Source organism: Oryza brachyantha, chromosome 9 (genome assembly GCF_000231095.2).
Source record: "Oryza brachyantha chromosome 9, ObraRS2, whole genome shotgun sequence".
In the NCBI taxonomy this organism is placed as follows: domain Eukaryota; kingdom Viridiplantae; phylum Streptophyta; class Magnoliopsida; order Poales; family Poaceae; genus Oryza; species Oryza brachyantha.
This window is the reverse complement of record NC_023171.2, coordinates 9,827,028-9,848,529: the sequence shown is the minus strand read 5'-3', so window position 1 is coordinate 9,848,529 and position 21,502 is coordinate 9,827,028. Positions and strand designations below refer to the sequence as shown.

Sequence of the window (21,502 nt, the reverse complement as noted above, 5' to 3'; positions counted from 1 at the left end):
GCATATGACGTACTGTACATGTCAAGGCGCCGTTCCAACAAATTTACGACGAATCCGGCCATGAAACGGGCCACGACATGATGCATGCATGCTCGCTGATCGACCACTCTCACGGCTAATAAATTAATTAGGGCTTGTTCGGATTACGGGATGTTCATAAGATTTTTGTAGGAGTACCGTATACCAGGAATTTTTCTATTCCTTCTATTCGGATCACACTGACTGACCACAAGAAAATTGAAGAAAAGTTTACTCCATGACTGATTTCAATGGAAAAACATAGGAAAGAAACCATCCAATCAAATCTTATTTTTGTTTTCCTTTGCATCAATGGACCAATAAGCATCTGACAAGCAAGTGGTTCACTAGTAACCTAGATCTAATAAACGGCTAATATCGCATATTACTGTACATTTCCTATCTCCTTTTTTATGCATGTCCGAACAATCCCATCTTCTCTATTCCTATGCTTCTCAATTCTCAGTTTTCCAAGTGAATTCCTATCATATTCCTATGTTTTCCCTATCCTATATTTTTCATATCCGATGTTCCGAATAAGCCCTTAATCTTTGTGGCGAGGCGTCGAGCGTTTGTCATGGATAATCTTGACATGAATGATGCTGTCTACAGACTACAGTAGGAGATAGCAGAAAAGCAGCGTTGGGACGATCGATCCGATAAATGCAACTGACGTGGTAATTAAAGGAGTAAACTGTAAACATGCATTGTGCATGTTACTACTAAATATTGTAAACCACTGCCAGGGAAATACTCGCATTTCTTCCATAAGATTTAAAAACGATATTGAATATTAGGGAAAATATAAATAATTAAAACATCTTGTGATGTAAATCAATGTACATAGGTCGAAGACCAAATTTGATATTTACTTATTGCTTGATAAGCCACTCGGGGAATAATTTAAAGTGCATGCCACGTGTTATTTACATCTTGGCTCGAGCACTTATAGTGTGGAAGATCCAGAAATTTATAGGGGTAAATGATATAGGGAGCCCACATAAACTGGCGAAACATTATTTGAGCCTTTGAACAAATTAAGACATAATAGCTCAGCCAACATAAAAGGTATAGGTCCATATCATGTCTAGAGATATATCCGAATTATTCTCTATAATATATTTAAGTTATGCTATTAGGTTTCTCATATGATTTCTAGTCTTTTTACTATAGAATTATTATAATTTCCTTATAAGACTGGAAGTCTTCATATATATATATATATATATATATATATATATATATATATATATATATATATATATATATTTGTTATGCTCACTCTCATGAGCTAGAAAATCCAATATTAACGGAAAAAACCCGATTAGAAATACATTTTTAGAATTAAAAACAATAAAAAGAATCCATGTGTAAATACAGTTTAGAAAAATTCAATTCAACTCTCGAATAATTTAAAATAATTGATATTGAGGTAAGAGTCCATCATACAATCTGGAAGCATCTAAAATTACGGTTAAAAAGAATCCAATTAAAAATACAATTTTGGGATTAAAAATAATGAAAAAAATAAAAGAGTCCATGTGTACATAAAGTTATGAAAAATTCAAATCTCGGATTAAAAATTTGAAAATAATTGATAAATACAACTTTGGGATTAAAAATAAAGAAAAATAATAAAAACAAGTCTATGTGTAAAGACAATTTAGAAAAATTGAAATCTCGGATTAAAATTTTAAAATAATTGATATTGAGGGAAGAATCCATCTATAAATACAATTTAGAAACTATTCAAAGTAAGTAAAATCTACGGAAAAAGTTAACACATAAATACAATTTATAAGTATCTAAAATTTGAATTACAAATTTAATATTATGCAGAAAAGAGTTTATGGGCAAGTAAAATTTAAAATACAAGTAAATGAGGTTGCATGTAAAAAAATAATTTAGAAAAATTTAAATTCAAATTACTAATTAAAAAATAATTATTACCAATATATATATATATATATATATATATATATATATATATAATTATGCTAGTGCTAGACGTGTAATATGTGCGGGTTTCGTTTTAAATGAAAAACAAAGGATTCAATTCTTAGTATTGAATTATTTTGAAAACCATTTGGTTTTTAGGAACAAAGTGTAGGAAAATTAAATAAAATTTTCCTTTCGGATAAGTTGAAGAGAGAAACAAAGAAAAATTTTCGTCTTAAAAAAATTTCTATGGATTAATGTTGACATACATTCATATTTCATCTAATTTTCCTACTTCTTTAGGTTGAATTTCCGCCAAACCGAATATGCCGTTAAGCTTTAGAAATATGTGATAACATCTGGCGAAGCTAACTATAGCCTGAATCTTGGTTTGCAAGATAATCACGGAAGAGATCAAGACATACTCAACAGTCGTCATGGATGACATTATGGTCATTTGGGACGGCATCAAGCTCGTTTGTTATATATGCACGGTCATCTTTAGGGTGTTTAGGAAAAAACAAATAGTACATTTGTAAATATAAAGTAATTTATAAATAAAACTTTGATATATGTGTTCATAGCGATCTAAAATTTAAAGCTAGAAAATAAACTTCGGTGAAAAAAATCCTCAAGATCAATTTCAAATTAAATGTTGAAAAATTCAAATGTGGGTTATAACCTCAACCCAGAGATAAAAGTTAACCCTGAATATAATGTGTGAAGGTTAGGATAAACTATTGAAGTAATTATTTGATTTGGTAAATCAGTAGACTTTTTTAATAACCCATGGCTGTAACAGCTAGCACTACTTCGTACCAAGGGAGCGCAATCGATATTTGAAATCATTAACTTTTAAATCTACGTTTTATCATTCATCTTATTTATTTAAATACGTAAAATTAGAATCATATTTAAAGTTTGTTTAGTAAAAAATTAAATTAAAATAAAATAATTATATATTTTTTTAATAAGATGAATGATCAAATATACAAATAAAAGTAAATAACATTAAATAAAAAATTACGAGTGAAAGTCAATGATATTAAATAAAAACAGAGTAAATATCGGATGCAGCACCGTAGTAGATGATATTTTACTTAATTATGGCTGCTATTCGATTGCACACTGTAGCTCAGAAAAAGATCGGAGAGCATATATGATAATAATAGCAAAAAGTTAAGGTTATAACCCACGAAATCTAAATGGAGTACTCTCCGATGGCTCCCGTACGTGCTGTCATAGTCTCTTTACCCGATATGGTCGTTTAATTATACTGTTTCTTGTGCTCGTGCTGTGCTGTGCTGTGTGGTTGACAAAACTTATGTTTATGGCTGTTCTAACCAACCTTTGTCTAAGCTTGGGGGCATACTATAGCTGGCTTGTGTCTCTGCTAACAGCTTCGATTGAGTGAAGCCAAGAGAGACGCAAATTCATTTCTTTTTTAAGAAAATTAGACACAAATTGGATTATTTGTCATCTTAGTGTATATTCCTTCGATTAATAGTTTAAATGTTGAGGCTTAGTACTCTGAAGGAGATTCTGTTTTTTTTTATAATCCTTGCTACACTTAGATGTGTTTGGTTTAAAGGATATGAACAGATGAGATATGGCCGCTAAGTTTTTGGAGTGTTTGATTCATGGACAATGGATGATATGGTGCTCACCCAAAGAATATTTCTCAAATATGCTAGATGGATGAATCTGGTCAATTTGGTTGGATGGAACCATGCATCCACCATATCTAACAAGGATCATTAGCAAATAATTAGTGATAATCAATATATTTTGTTGTTAATTAGTGATTGTCATTTTAAGATTAGTGTTGATTATGGGTAGGAAGTACATTTTGTTATTAATTAGTTTCAATTATTGTAGGATTATTAATATTTCGTTTTGGATTAATAATTTATTACTTTTATTCTATCCACCCTTTACATCCAACCAAACAAAAAGTTAGCTTATCCTATTCACCCAATCAAACAACCAACTTGGATTATCATATCCAACAAAATATCGATCGCCATATCACATCTAACCTTCGCGATAAACTAAAGGCACCCTTACATGACATTGAACCCTATACAAAAGAAATAGATACATGTCAATAGTCCTAATAGGCTATGAAAAGCCACACCATGCATCTACAACAAGATTCCACTACCAAAGAAGCAAAAAACAGGAACACGACACCCATAAGTGGATCTTTAAACGACGCCTCTAGGGAGGTTACAATTCTGAGAGCGTAGCTGCTACTCGTCTTATGGAGACATGATGTGGATTTCACCTTAAAGAAATAAAACCGATAAGATGAAGAATAAAACAAACCGGTCGACTATCGAGCCTAAATTACGACCCGCCACTGATATGTGTCATCTGTGATGGGCCTGAGTTTTTGTCCACCTAATATGTCTGTGTCATCATATCTCAATCGTGCTATTTTTCGGCCCGTCATAGATGACTCATTCGTGATGGCCCTCTAATTCCATACACATTAGAGCCCGTTACGGATGAAAGGTCGAATAAAAAAGAAGGAAACATCTTTGACCCTGCCCGAGCCAGCAAATACTTATTTCAAACACCTGATATGTTCACCGCTCACAGTCGCCTAATTGTACCAATCATATACGTACGAGCAGAATTAATTAGCTTTTTGACATTTTATTTGGCATGCCTGCGTATTATGGCGGTTTTATGCAAATTAACAAGGCACTGGTGGGTGGGGTACTGGAAATGACAAGACTACAAGAGGAAGACTGAAGATAAATTGCTGGTGTTCTTGGCAGAGGCTAGTACTGCATGCCAATCCAAGATGAGCAAGGGGATTTAATGGACTTCAGATATGCGTGTTGTTCAGTCCAGATGTGCCTGACTTTGGAGGCTCACTAATCTTTCTGGAAGCCTATCTGCATGCATTCTGCTCACACACCTAATGGATCATGGTACATTCACGGGGTCGATGAGGATAGTTCATAAGCTATATATGTAGTGTTGTTTGTCAGGTAATGGAGATTTCATTCGGTAATGAAATAAAATCATTCTGCTTCTGCAATCACATATTGGCTTATATTATATCTAATGTTAAATCAGCACTGAAACCTCTATATTCATTGAAATAAAGATCAATAACTTTGTCCTGACACGTGGACCGGCTGATCACACACATTGTGTTGTGCGCTTAAGGCCTTGTTTGGTTCTTAAAATTCTTTTCTCAAAAACATCACATCGAATCTTTAAATACATACATGGAGCACTAAATAAAGATAAACAAAAAACTAATTACATAGTTAGGGAAAAATCACGAGATAAACCTTTTAAGCCTAATTAGTCCATGATTAGCCGTAAGTGCTACAGTAATCCACACGTGCTAATGGCGGATTAATTAGACTCAAAAGATTCGTCTCGCGGTTTCCGGACAAGTTATGAAATTAGTTTTTTTATGTGTCCAAAACCCCTTTCCGATATATGATCAAACGTTCGATGTGGCATATAAAAATTTCCTTTTCGCTAATTAAACACATCCTAATTCTTTCTCACACTCTAAGCTTGCTCGGTTGTCAGTGAGAGTAGGTATATATGGATGCAGACATGCAGTGTGCAGGCGCTGAAAATTAACACACACAACACAAAGTTGATTGATTAATTCTCTCTCGCAGGTCCATCGAGCTACCATTCGGGCAGGTCTAATTAACCTAAGTTGCCCAAATTAATTTAGCAGTATATATACTGTATAATTAATCCTGGTTCTGCTCTCCTCCGACAAATGAAATCTTGGGTCCTTTTCATCACTTTCGATTAATCTCTCTCTGATCCCTTACATGTGCGTATAATTATAGACACGAAATACAAAATTAGTGTATATACAATACGTGTACGTATACGTAGCTAGTGCATGTCTCTCGCTGCGTCTCTCTCAGACACGCTCTCGGTAGCTACATCATTTGGGATATATTGTTGGAGAAGCGCGAGCTGCTGTGCTCAATGCCTAGCTCTAGCTAAGCTGTAATATGCTCGCTGCTAGCTTCTCCTTCCCCGGGAGGAGTAGAGTAGTCGCCGCGGCTCATAGCGGCGGAGGGGTTCGGCTGAGCTTTACCGGCTGCAGCGCTAGCGCCGTGTCCGGCCGGGCGGCGGCCACCGCCGCCATGGAGCCCGACGGCGCCGGGGGAGATCAGCTCGACCTCAACCTCTCCCTGCAGCCGTCGCAGCAGGCCGCGGACGAGCCGCCGGGGTACTTCACCTGCACCTACTGCGACAAGAAGTTCTACTCCTCGCAGGCGCTGGGCGGACACCAGAACGCCCACAAGTTCGAGCGCAGCGTCGCCAAGCGCACCCGCGAGCTGGCCGCGGCGCGCCGGCAGGCCGACGAGGAGGCGCGCAGAGGGAAGGAGCCGGCGGCCGGCAATGCCTCCCGGGGCTCCGCGGGGAGCTCCTCCTACCGGAGGGCGTCGCCGGAGGCTCGCCGGGACCTCACCGAGGAGATCGACCTCTCGCTGAAACTATGATTAATGAATTTTCTCGGCACCGGCTAGCGGCTGGATGCCTGCAGGATGTATATGTTCTTGTCACTGCTTGAAATCATATGATCAATGAATGAATTAATCCCGTCCTGGTCCCGTTTTCGCCAATTCTCGTTCACATTTAGCTTCTCTTTTGATTAATTTGCCGATTCATCCATTGAAGCCAAGTTCGCCCTTTCTATCTCAAAAGCCCATCGGCCGGTTTTATGGAGGAATTTCTAGGTAGACACAGGATTTAATTTGCATTTCTTTCTTCTATGAATGCTATTGTTTATAGCTATTTCTGTAATTTGTTTCTTTTTTAACGAATTCCCTCCGGCTCTCGTTAATCCCCGATTCATTTTAATCATTTTACGACAGCCTAGAAATACAATCAGATATCAGACATGGTTTTTTCTTCTCTTCTTTTCAAAATCTCGAGAGTGTCATAGATAGCAATAATATCGGGCAAAATCTCAAGAGTAGGTGAGATAGCAGTAATATCGGGCAAAATCTCGCAGATAGAATTTCACATTCTAAACAAATTATAATTAAATTTAGGGCACTTTGAACAAAATTAAAGTAAATACAATGGAATTGAACATGTGCAACATTTTCGATTGTTGGGATGAAAAATCTCGAGATTGTTCAAAATGGTGAGATCTCGCCGAGAAACTGATTCAGCAACAAGGTGCAGATTTATATGTTGTGCTGTGCTAGTCCTGTATGGTATGGATCAGTATGTAAAATAGCTTCTTGTCCTATTTTTTTTCTCCCTGAAATGAATACTGTGTCAGGCAGGGGCTAACAGTTACAAATAATAGTAATTAAGATACTGACTTAGTTTACTACAAATGTTTCCCTTTTTTGAGGAAATAATTTGCTGCACAGTTGCAAGGATAAAAAAACAAGTACTTCAGAATTATTACTCACACTCAGTCTTAAAATATAACCATTTCAAAGTCTCGATATGAAAATTAAGAAAGTAGATGAAAATAATAAGAGAAAAGTTATGGTTGGTTGTGAAGACAAATGAAGTGAGAAAAAAAAAAGAGAACGGTTACACTTGGTTTAAAATAATAAGATAGCAGGAGAAATAACTTTATTTTAACTAGGACAAAAAGACAGTAAAAAATCTTCATTTTGAAACAGAGCAGACAGCAAGACACAGCAGCAGAGATAGCCTTATAGCCTATGTACAGATAGCTAAGCCTCATCAATAATTCTTGCGAGCGCAATTCTGTGGACGATTTGGCTAGCTGCATGTGTGTGGTCCAGTGACAAGCCTTTCACTACGGCAAATGGCTAGCCTCATCTTGTCGCTGCTGCCACTGCTTAATTAACGTTCTGTATAGTGTAGCCGTTCATAAACACACGTGACTTATTACCTTCCTCTGTCGTTATTGGGACAGTGATACCAGCTGAATCACTGTGATATATATATAATTTGAAGACTGATTGCAACAGGTGGTTGTGTGCTAGTACTGCTTCTGGGGCACACACGCACATTAATGTGGACATGTGTAGAAAACGCAACACTACTGGAATAATTAATTTTCACATTTTAGTTAATTTGGTCCTTTTTTTTTTCCTTGTGTATCTAGATTCCCGTCTGAAACTTCAAAGGCCGCACACAAATACCATCATCTCGTCTTTTCGCTTTTATTTATATTTACGAGCCGGAATTTAAATTTTTAATCTTAAATTTAGAATTAATTTAAAGTTTTTTATCATATTTTATTTTTCAACCAAGTTGTTTTAGATTGGTAATTGGTAAGAATATGTATATAAAAGTTTTATTTATAAATTATTTTTTCTTTGTAAATATGTTGTTTCGTTTTTTCTGAAAAGCCAAATGATCGCCTTCACGTTGTTTTTGCTTGGTTCTGCAGTGGTATAACCTGAACCTGACTTGGAATCTTAATTTCTTTTTCAGTAAATTTTAGAGTTACTTTTCGTTTGTTACTTTTGTGGTCTCGCTAGTTTTTCATGATTGTGCCGTGTCCTGTTTTTCTGTCCTTTTTGTTTGGTTAATTACGAAAATTGACCTCGGGTTTACTTGCTAAAATTTGCTAGATAAAAATCTCGTTAATCAAAAGGGTTTAATGGCTACAAATTAATTGCGTCACCATTTTATTTTTCGCTTGTTATTTTTAGTTCAGTTGAAGTTATTTGATTTTATTGGATAATATTTAATTATTTTAGGAATATAGCTCAATTCCTAACCAATATCCCCAAATCCCTAATTCCTTGGTAATTTCATATATGTTGTGCCTTATGTATATACATAAAGCTTCCTACAACATCAAACATTTGTCAATATCCTAAGTAGTCTGCATATCTATAGAAAAATCCCTCCTATTTCCCCTTCCTTCCTCTCTTCACTATTTTTCCATTTTTCCCAATTCAATTCCAGAGGAAGGTGTTCGCTATGTTCTAAAAGAGTTCATTGTTGAAGATGATGATTAGCTCGAGTACCCTAGTTGATTGCCTATGATATGTTGAATGAAGCATCCGAGTATATTTACTTTCTTTTTGTCCAATCTTATTTCTAGTTATGTCATAACACCTTTCGCAAATAAATTTTGATTAATTCTAGCTTATTATTTAATATGTTATCTTTGTAACACGCATATTGTATACATAGAGTGCCTATATGCATCCAGATAAATTACGAACAACATAAATAAAAAAAATCTACCCAAAATTATGTTTTAAATAAACTTTCAAAATCAAAAATGTATTTCTGCTATAATCCGAGCTGAACCAAGCAGCTAGCAATTTTCCATGTAGGAAACAGTTTTTGTTAAATATGCAGTAATTCCATGTCAAGACACATATTTCTTTAATTTAAGACTTGCTCCTGCTAGATTGCTCTCACGCAACAGTTCCACGTTGTTGTCAGCAACGAGTCTTTCTTTAGTGGCTCCATCATGTTGGAAAGTTTCTAACGACAACCACATGCATATGTGAGAAATTTTTTATCTAATAAATAATTTTGTAATACGGAATAAAAGAGATGACATCTGATTTTTTTTTCTAGTATGTTTGTATAACTCCTCTGCCTGCTTGAAGTCTACATTACGTTACATTTCGTGTTAGGCTACTGTTGGTGTACATATACATGGAAACTATTCCAAATTGCCTGTCTACTACTTTTCCATATCTACTGTGGTCTGGAGATGATCCGTCCAAATAACCTATAAATGATGGCACCAATGATGGATTAGTTCCATCTTGATAATTTAGACGTGTGAGAGCAGCTTATAAGACCTGGCAGGATACGCCTAATATGCTTGAGGATCTATCATTGATCTGACAATATGCACACTTGAGGTTAATTTATTCTCTCTTTTGCCTTCTCATAGATATGCATATTTACTGTTGCCTTGTGCCATAAATATTCATTACCCGAAAATGACTATACATGTTTCCATGCCATATGCCTTCTCATTCTGTACGTCCTTGTGCCATAAATTCTTCTACTGGAAAATGACTATACATGTGTCCATGCCAAGGTAGGTTGACGACATACAGCTACCAGCACTTTGCTTCTCTGAAGCAGGGAATATTCAAGCTAGCCCACAACGAGGTGGTGTCCATTTGGGAAAAAAACCAAACGATATATTTATAAATAAAACTTTTATATATATATTCCTACCAATATAAAAGCAAAGACTAAAAAAAACTAGGATAAAAAAACAAAAATCACGTATAAGTTTAAGGTTAAAAATTTAAATTTGGTCTATAATCATAAGCAAAAGCGAGAAGATGACGCTGCAAGATGGCTAGCACTATTGGCTGGGTCATCATCTTAGCACACTGTGGCACACGTGCTGATATATATCATGCATGCGTGGTGCTTGAGAGTTGGACGGAGCTCGTGTGCTCAAATATCCTTGGGGCCGGCCGTTGCTGCTATCCCAACAGATTTTCCGATCATTGATCTCTCTTGAAAAAGAAAAGGAAATTATAGCAGATGCGCTGATAAAAGTTGTCAACTTGAAATGCAAATCTATATCTATATGTGTATATATTCCTCCTCAACTTAATTTGTCCAGGTCAGTTGGATCCATGCAGGGAAAAAGTTGTCCAATTTGCAGCATCTTACTGTGTTAATATAGCCAAAAATACGAGAAGTATCGAGCATATATACCACCGTTGCAGAAACTTACTTGGGTGTCGGTTTCCTAACCAGTGCTTAGCAGGCAGCACCAATAACTCCACCAGATTATTGGTGCCAATTTCACAACTGATGCCTTTGAGATTTTGGCCATGGTTCACATGTATTATACAAATCGTATACCATAACAGGGGTTTTACATGTCCATGTACTGGATTACACACGTCTCAATTTTGTGTACCATAGTGTAATTTACTCTATAGAAAATTTGTAATGATATATAGCAGTTTTGCCACTTGTGCTAGCTGCATACTACTTAATTTCTTTAATTTAGATGTTTTATATTAGCCTTTACTAGTTGTAAAAATATATGTAGATTGTTTATCTTTCTATAATGTAATTAAATATTTTTGGTGGATGGGTCGTATCAATTTATACTATTACCTTAAAATATATTAGCAAATATCTTTTTCTTTTTTTTTTGAAACAAACCTCTTATTAATTCGTAGAGCCAGCTAAATCGCTGGACACCAGACGCTCTAAGCCCGGGGTATTCCCTCCCAGCTGGACATCTCAAAATATCTTTTTCTTCTAATGGTAGAACTCATAAATCAAAATGATTATGATAACTTTTATTGGCGATAATAGTGACTAAAATGCAAGCAGAGATCACCATAACGATACTCTTCTTGTTAATTTAAAGATGAATACAATGACATATTCTAGAACATAGACGAATTTAAACAAATGAGATAAATATTCTTTTTAACGAAAAAATATTTTCTCATATTTCTCCGGTTGTAGATATTTTTATTCGTCTAAATTAATTAATAAATAGTCCTGGGGCTCCATCATATCTGGCCTTTGGTTGAGACTTGGCAGCGGCCGGTGCAGCGACAACGTAACTTCACTGTTGTTTTCTCAGCCTCCCACACCACGCTTTCCCTCGTCTTTGAACTTAGAATTAATTTAACCTCGTTTCATCGATCCACAGGAGACAACACATAGCGAAAGCGAAGTGTCACCGGTGACGACCTAGCTAGTTTATTTTTGCTGCTAGCAAGCGGACAGAGAGCAATGGGGAGGGAAAGAAAAAGGATGAGGACGTATAGTACTTGGAAACATCTCATATATATCTAACGTGCTGTCGCCTGTCTCTTTGTTCCTTCACACAGCTAACGATGTACTACCTTGCTCCGCCCCCTGAAGATTTCAATCTTATCTCTATTTTTTTTCTCTTTTCAGTGTTCAATAAAAAAACTTTATTTTTAAACCGTTATTATCTAGGAGTCTGTAATTTTATAAATTTAAGATATTATATATACATAATTTTTTATAATAATTACGGTGTAATCTCACTGTCTGTCTGTCTGTCTCAGAACAATTATAGCTTATTAATTTCAGGATCGAACTAAGAGTGATTGTTTTGTTGAATAGTCCCACATTGGTTGTGGAGGGGCAATGGGCCTAGAATATAAGTGGGGGAGCCTCTCACCTCATTGGCTAGCTTTTGAGGTGGGAAAGGCCCTTTACGATCTTATAAGTGGTATCAGGGCCTGGTTAGTTTAACATCTCTGGCCCGATGAACACAGTGTGTGAAGGCCTGGTGGACCGTAGGGTGCCTGTGGAGATACGGGGCCCTTGGATACGGTGAAGGGCTGAGGGACACCAATGTATGAAGGTGGAGAGACAATATGCCTAGGATATAAGTGGGAGAGCCTCTCACCTCATTGGCTAGCTTTTAAGTTAAAAAAGACCCTTTACGATCCTATATGTTTGGCTTTTTTATGAAATATGTTAAATGACATAGTTAAAACAAAAGATAATTTTTAAATAGAAATTTCATATACGTATTTTAACGATCTAAAAACTAATAATGGAAAACAAACTTTGGTGAAAAAAAATCAAAATCACGTTCAAATTGAAGGTTGAAAATTTAAATTTTGTTATATAAGCATAAGCATAAGTGAAAAGATGGGGTGATAGATTCAAACTAAAATATATTATTAAATAAAAAGAACCCTCTGGATAGATATCTAGCTAGCTCGTGGTTTAGTAACATAAGTTAATTAAACTAATTTCATGCATGCTTCACGTTTGGAGTACTACTGGGTGCCGTCTCTCCTGCATGGCCTTATCTGAACGTGGGAACATACAGTCCTTGGTACCACTGGGTCAAGTTATTTCCCTATCGCTCATACTGTCAGCTCTGTTCCTCTCAGCTCAAATCATCCACATGCTTTACAGATGTAGCTATTCTGATCAACCCCACCATGAAAGAAACGTTGAGAAAAAAATTAAAAAGATGCAAAAAAAGTGGTTCTATATGACCACAGACACAGGCCCAATATGACCACAAGAGGGGAAAAAATCCATAGTTACCTATCAGGCATCACACCGCCATCAAATCGATCGTTTATATGTTCGTTGATCTATTAGTTGATAGCTAGATGCATCTTGAACGTGTCAAAAACACGTGCGAGTATATATATATGTTTGGTTCATAATAATTTTTTTTACTGATCGACTAATCAGAATATATCCACCTTAGAATAATAGTATTTATTTCTTTTCCGAACAAAGTTTTTTCTATCGTGTGGTTCAGATGGTATGTACTTTATGGTACAGTTGATCTATTATATACACGTCTAAAGTATATATAATAGCGGGAAATGGAGCTCCCTCCGAATCTTTCACTGGCATGGCTCGACACACACATGTTGGTTTTTTACTGCGTTTGTTCACTGTGTGCTTGCTTTTTGCCATCCGAGGGAGATAGAGGCTTGCCTTGCACTGTGACGTGGCTTCTTGCCTGCTTGTTGTCTTTCACTGTGACTATTCAATGCTATATAAAGTTGCTGCTTGCGTTTTTTCTAAACAATATCAAATTATTATTTGATGGTCAAATATTATTACATTTCAATGTGTAATGGTATTCACTCAAATTGCTATAAATTTTTGTGCTATAAACATTTATATTTTATAGTTCAGTAACCATCCTTTAATTTTTATACTTGATCGATAATATTATATAAGCAATAATACATTCAAATTTTATAGATCGACTGGTTATCGTGTATCGTGCTTCGGCTATCACTCTACTAAGTAGTCCCTTCTTTTTTGTTACACCTATGTGCATGGAGTTTGCTGCTCTTCCACTACATTCATGTGATATATTTTATCTCCTAAATTCGACCTATATAATTAACAAAATTAATTAACTGTATATTTTAATTAGGGCTCCATACATGTTTATCGGTATTTAATAATTCGTATTTTGTAAGTCAAGTGGTTATACACGCATCGCGTGCGGTCTACTCTAGTATAGCTATATAGCAAGTGGACATCCTGGAAAAATCGTACTACTGCTTGTTAGGCAAACTAGTAGATTTTTTTCGTGCAGTTTTGCATACAGCTAGTAAAATATATATTCAATATACCACTTGTAGCCGATATTTTTCATATATGTAGATAGTTTTATTTCATACACAACTAAAGTAGAATTTTATGTATAACTTTGAGCTTCTGGTTCTATATATACAATTGTACCTTCTAGTATATATGTTTAAAGTACAATTATATTTGATATATAATTTTTAGTTTCCTTTCTATAAGTATACAACTATATAAATCAATATGTAATATTATAATATGGACATGTTATGTTCAACGGTTCTTTCTTTCTCTAGTTAATAATAAAATTTATAGATCTTCGGCGTAAACTTGATGCTTTTTTTCGAGCTACCATAGTAAATTAGTAATACCAGTCATCACTTGCTTAGCTCTACATTTTAATTTTTGGTATATATTAAATTATGATAAAAGTACTACATTAAAACTATGATGCGAGATGGTTATCTATTAATTTCCGTCCTCAATATATTTTTATTTTGTGAACTTTTTTGTTTTTTTATTTTTAAAACTAAAATCCTCTTGGTGTACATGCCAGGAAGTGTTGTTCTGCCACCGTTGTCGACGCTAAAAAATGTAGACATAAAAATGAATTCTTTTCAAATAAAATTACAAAGAAGTCGGGAAAAGTAAAAAAAAATAGAGAAAGAAACAGCATGCTGAATCTGCAAAAACAATCGCTGCGCCCTTTGTAAACTGACGGGCAGGTAAGCAAAGTGTGCTTCAGCTTGTAAACTGACGGACGGACTTGCCTGTTCACAGGATAGAGGCCCACCTGCAGTGGGGAATATATGAAATATTCAAGCGATTTATTTTGGGCGCAGCCGACCATCCTTATAACCTCGACAACACATTTCGAAAGCGACGTCCCGTCAGGCACCAAGAACCATCCTTAAGCCTCCTTTATTCAGATAAAATTTATAAAAATTTTAGAGGATTTTATTTTTATAGGAATTTTTTCTACAAAGTCCTATAAATCAAAGGAATGAATCCTATGAAATTCCCATAGAATGTCTCTTTTCCCATACAAGTTTTGGAGGAAATTTAACAAGAGGTAGAAACTTATAGAAAAAATTATTTGTCTTTATCTCTTCTCAAATTCCTGTGTTTTTTCTGTGGTCTAATTAAATGGTCATTCCTAAGTTTCTCTTATGATTTACATTTTGCACTTGTATTCCTATCAAAAATCCTATATTTTTTCTATTTCTCCGTTTTTTTATTCATGTGATTCAAAGAAATTCTAAATGTCACGCATGCTTCACATTTGGAGTACTGGATGGCCTTATCTGAACGCGGGAACATACAGTCCTTGGTACCACTGGCTCAAGTTATTTCCCTATCGCTCGTACTGTCAGCCTTGTTCCTCTCAGCCCAAATCATCCACATGCTTTACAGATGTAGCTATTCTGATCAACCTCACCATGAAAGAAAACGTTGAGGGAAAAAATAAGATGCAAAAAAAAGTGGTAAACTTTTGATAATTGATGAGGATCAACTCGCACATCCACCCACCCACACAAGCCCCCATATAACCGGCCATACAACAGGGGAAAAAAAATCCGTAGTTTACCTATCACGCCGCCATCAAACCAATCGTTTATATGTTCGTTGATTTATTAGTTGATAGCTAGATGCATCCTGAATGTGTCAAAAACACGTGCGAGTATATATATGTTTGGTTCATAATAATTTTTTTTACTAATCGTTATCTACTCATAAGAATATATCCACCTTGAATAATAGTATTTATTTCTTTTCCAAACAAAGTTTTTTCTATCGTGCGGTTCAGGCGGTATGTCCTTTATGGTACAATTGACCTATTAAGCAAACTATATTTTTTTCGTGCACTTTTTTGGGGAGAGCTTGTAAAATATGCATTCAATATACAACTTTTAGCCGATTTTTTTTTCATATATATAGACATTTTTATTTCATATACAACTAAAGTAGAATTCTATGTATAACTTTGATTTCTGGTTATATATATATGCAATTGTACCTTCAAAGTACAATTGTATTATATAATATATATATATATATATATATAATTTTTAGTTTTCTTTCTATAAATATACAGCTATATAAATAAATCTGCAATATTATAATATGGATATGTTATGTTCAACGGTTCTTTATTTCTCTAGTTAATAATAAAATTTATAGATCTTCTGCATAAACTTGATATCTTCTTCTCGAGCTACCATAGTAAATTAGTAATACTAGTCATCACTTGCTTAGCTATACATTTTAATTTTTAGTATATATTAAATTAAGGCAAAAGTACTAAATTAAGACTATGATGAGAAATATGGTTATCTATTAATTTTCATCCATTATATCTTTTATGAACTATTTTTACTTTTTAAATTTTAAAATCAAAATCCCCCTAGCATACAAATAGCGTTATTCTACCACGTCAGGCAAGATGTCACGACTAAAAAAATGTAGATATAAAAATAAATTCTGTTTAAATTGAAAACAAAGAAGTTGAGAAAAGTAAAAAAAAAAAAGAAGAGAAAGAAACAGCATCCTGAATCTGCAAAAAACAATCCCTGTGCCCTTTGTAAACTGACTGGCAGGTATGCAAAGTGTGCTTCAACTGACGGACGGACTTGCCTGTTCACAGGATAGAGGCAGGTGGGGCCCACCTGCAGTGTGGAATATATGAAATATTGAAGCGATTTATTTTTGGGCGCAGCCGACCATCCTTGTAACCTCGACAACACATTTCGAAAGCGACGTTTCGTCAGGGACCAGGACAGCCCTATCTGCCTACTACAACAGTACACAAAAGGCTGCACAAAGGGGAGCCAAGGTTCTCTATGCTATAGCCACCCAGTCAGCCCTCCCCAATTTTCCTCTTCTACCTCAAGTATTCCATTTTATTTCTTCCATATTATTTTCTATGTTATTATTTGGATTGTACTAGCACACAAGGAAGTAGTTCTACTTTTCTGTTTTGGGTGTTTAAGGCTTGGGATGTGTTTGTTTAATAAAAGATTATCTTAACTAATACAAAGTTGATAATCAACTTTGGAAAGTTAAGGTAGAATACTTTTAGAAGAAAACTATTTAATAATTCAGAAAATATGCGCATCAAGCCCATGAATAATATGTATTTTTTTTTCTCTTTACGAGATATGTATATCATATGTATACGAACAAGACCACACCTAACAAATAGTCAAATAGTAGTATATATCTACCCACGCACGTACCACTCGCTCGATCGGTCCAACACCCAATACTAAAATATTGTTGAGTTTGTCAAGTTGTTTCTTAAATTAGACAAAAAAAATCCTAACTAGTGTCGTTTCCCAAATTCTTTATTTTATGCATTTGACAAATAAATTAATTGTCGTTACGACGCACGTGCCGGCCCGCTGGCACAAACTCACACACCCAGGCCACCACCAACACATGCGGAAAAGAAATGGCATAATCTACCATAATGCACATATTTTTACCATTATTTATTATTTTGTATAGTATACATATTGAATACCTAACTATACATGAGCATGAAAGCACTTTGATGATATACCCATATTATTCTTTATACCAATTCTTAGTATTTATGTATATGTAAACAATTTAGGATTCCAAGATTTGGCTGTATATAAACACGCATTTACAAGAGAGAAGGTATCATGTCTACCTATCATTTTCTGGCTGTATTTTCATCGACAACATTCTACGAGCACCATTGCATGAACGTGGGCTATTTTCTACCACACTAGTAGCATTTTTAAAAATTCGACGGAGCTGTGTGGACCCCATCTCTATGTCTGCGAGTGGTATATTTCGTAGTAAGATGGGCCTATTTGTTTTAGGAGAAACAAATGATTTGAATTTGTAAGGACCAGTTTCTATATAATATTCGTTTTATCAGAATTAACGAACATAGGAAAACCAAATTAATAATTTTTTTCTCTTTAAATTGTAGAGAGAAAATATAGAAAATTTTATATTAATTAATCTTCATGGAAAAAATTATATGGAAATTGGTGTGTAAATGAAATTTCAATTAATTTAAATTTTTTATCTATGTGAGTTTAAAAATTTCTAGACCGAACATGACCTTATATATATGGGAATTTGATGATTGCCACCAGGCCCGTACATCGTTGGCCCAAATAGGCCCCACATTTCATATTGTCACAGAGTGTCAAGTGGCAATCTACACAGCATTTATCAAATCTCTTATAATGTTTATACACTGAATATTTATATAGAAATTAAATATAAATCTCTTGAAAATGTCTTGTTTTTTACATTGATGGAGTCCAAAACAAAAACAGCGAGGGTTAATTTCTAGGAAAACAAAATTTAGAAAATCCATATAAAATAATGACATTATGATAAAGTACTTTCCCAAAGCAAAACGCCATATGCTTTTATACGTGTAATCCAAATATTTGAAATTAATTCTTTCAACATGTTTAAAGATGAGTAAAAATATAAATTTCTAAAACCACATGCATGTTTTATCGACCGGATGAATACCTCTTTTTGTAAAAGTAATGCAAAATTTCCATAACGAAACCATGCATACTTGTTTAATACTACCATGGTATATATCCCTCCGTCCCAAAATAAACCAAATTTTCACTTTTTACCTTCAATTTTTAAGTCTTCGTCTTATTTAAAAAAATTTTGCAATTGATATTTTTATTTTTATTAGATGATAAATCATAAATAGTATTTTACGTGTGACTAATTTTTTTTAATTTTCTAAAATTTTTCAAATAAGACGGATGGTCAAACGTTGGATACAGAAATTCGTTTTTGTTGGTCAGACGAGTACTTGTTTAATGCCATGGTAAGTATAATTTAATTTACAAACTACTACAACGACGACGTGCCTGTTGAATTTCATTTCTTGACCTGGAGTATCAGTGCAGACCGAAGGGACAGTACACTGCAAATGTTTGTAGCTTCAGTCAGAACTCAGAACTACTCTAGCTACCTGCTCATCACATCACTTTGCGTTCGGTTCCAACCCAGAGCATTCTGTCTTTGCTATACGTGAAAACGCTACGTAGTATATTTCAAAAGGTACTCCGGTATCTAGAATTACTCTTAGGTACTCCACAATATACTGTTACCTCCATCTCATAATATAAACGCTTGTGCCTTTCTTTTTAAAAAAATGTTAAGAAAATATCAATAGTACAAGTTATCTAAAAATGCTGGTATGTGGCCAGGGAATAAAATAGTATAAAATCTGATTAATTTGAGATAAAATGATACTCCCTTTGTCCCACAAAGAGTACATTTTTACGCTATTTATATTCAATATTTGATTGCTCGTCTTATTTATAACTTTTTTATAATTAGTGTTTTTATTGGGACATGGGAGTATCATTTTTCTTCTCTCAAGCAAACCTTAACTCATTTAATCGCACTTATTTTATTAATAGTCATGTTGTTCTCGAGAAGTTGATATATTTTGGAATCGAGGGAGCTTGTTAAATATATTTTCTAATGATTAACAATAGGGCCAAAACAATTCAACCACAAAGAAAAAAAAACGAAGTCTAAAGAATCACCATAACTTCATAATCTAAAAAAAAAACACTCCTGCTGGCAATATGACCACACTTACATAGCTAGTCTGACCACATTTATTAATATAGTCAAACACTACTAGTCACGGTATGACTAAAACAGGGGAGTGGATTTTAAACCCTCGAGGGAATATCCTCTCGTTTATTGCATGCTATCCAAATAGTTACAAAAAAATTAAAAAAATTTGTGTGAAGATAGATTAGTATAAGATATATCACAATACAAACATGCAAAGTTCAAATATGACTTCAACAATTCATAGCAAAAATAACAAATATGACTGTGAGTATACGTATACGTACCATTGAGAGTTCAATTTTCTATTTTTGTTATGAATTGTAGAAGTTATATTTGAACTTGCATGTTTGTGTAGTAATATATCTTATATTAATCTATCTTCACAATTCTTTTAAAATTTTTTGATGACTATTTGGATAGTATGTAATAGACGAGTGGACATCCCCTGGAGGGATTAGAATACTTTCCCCTAAAACAATGCTGCTCCTACACAGAAAAAAAGTTGTAATATCTGATTTGTAACTACGATTGACTTTGAAATTTGAGCGGTAGAGATACTTCATTTGAGTACAAAACGAATTTTCCAGATTTGTCTCAGAATTTAAAATATTCTTACCCTGCAATATAATTCTAAGTAAAAAAATATGATTAATGTATATAAATAGAAAACTTAAGTCGAGATTACTCTAGTCTAAGACAATGGGAATATAACACACCAAACTTTCTATAAGTCTTTCATATGTACTAGTAATGTTTAGGTTCGATCAACTTATAAAAGGTTGCATTAGTACCATAAATCACATATATTAACCTAAAGCTGATTAAAACCGAGGAACACTAATAAAAAGAATGAGTGAAATCATAGCACTTCTTAATACATGTACATGAACTTGCTGTAGTGTTTACAAGCTAGATGCATCGAAAACACCCTCACCGAAATCACTATCAACACCCTAGATGGAAGAGTAAAAGGTTCTCTAAAAATAAAGTTATCTCTCAAAATGCTTCACATGTATAATTTGTAAACCTCTAGAGTGTTTAGAGCTGCTATGTGTCCCTACAACAATTAAAAAGGCTTTACTATAGAGTCACATTTCAAATCCCTTTAGAAAACCGTACAAGCATTTTGGAAAATGCCTAAAAAAGTGGCTTATGGTACATTCTCAAAATAAACAAGAAGACATTTTGTAAAATGTGCCTTTATCCTACCTCATATCCTGGAGTTTTTTTTTTTATGTTTATAGGAAATAGTAAGGGAGTTCTCCAGATTAATTGTACCGCTGCCGTGGCAAACCATTCCAAAAAAGAGAAAAAATTTCCTTCAGTCCTTGAAATCAAAACCTTTTTATCTTTGCTGCACTTATAAGTCATAACCATTCAACTTAATCTCATTATTTGTTTGAGTGTGACTTGTCTTGCTTATAACTCATTATTTAGTGCAGATTAGCCTCCTACAAAGTGGCTCTAGAGAGGCTAAAGTGGGACGGCACAATGCCTTTACATTTGAGGCAAATTTGATAGGATGCCTAAAAATGCCTCTGTAAAATAAGTTTAGCAAACATCTCTCATATGGGATAACTTTGTGTCTAAAGTATCTCTATACCAAAAGTATTACTTAAAATACATAAAAAATGTCTCTAGACTATTAAACTCTTGCATCTATCAATAATTTTTAAATGTCTCTATGGAAGTGCCATACATAGGGCTTTTGTTGTATTGTTGGTTGCCACATAGCCAAAAAATTACATTCTAGATATACCACAACGTTTCAAAATCTATGGTATAACTTTTAGCTTGACTGCTTTTACTAATTAGTAATCACTACAGGCCAATAAAGAACAAATGGTCCCCACATGACAAATGGCAACTACAACAGTACGAAAACTATAGTACAAACGTAAGGCGACATAAACCCACTCCAATCGAA

At 34.4% G+C, this 21,502-nt stretch overlaps 1 protein-coding gene across 1 annotated transcript; it reads left to right on the top strand.

The window, feature by feature from the left end:
- Positions 1-5,941: 5,941 nt before the first annotated feature.
- On the top strand, positions 5,942-6,606 carry LOC107304972 (zinc finger protein 2-like). Its single transcript, XM_015841161.2, has one exon. The coding sequence runs from the start codon at positions 5,964-5,966 to the stop codon at positions 6,456-6,458; it is 495 nt and encodes a 164-aa protein (XP_015696647.2). The 5' UTR covers positions 5,942-5,963; the 3' UTR covers positions 6,459-6,606.
- The last annotated feature ends 14,896 nt before the right edge of the window (positions 6,607-21,502 follow it).

Excerpts from the sequence above, each read along its gene's own strand:
- LOC107304972 (XM_015841161.2), top strand. The coding sequence starts at position 5,964 with ATGCTCGCTGCTAGCTTCTCCTTCCCCGGGAGGAGTAGAGTAGTCGCC.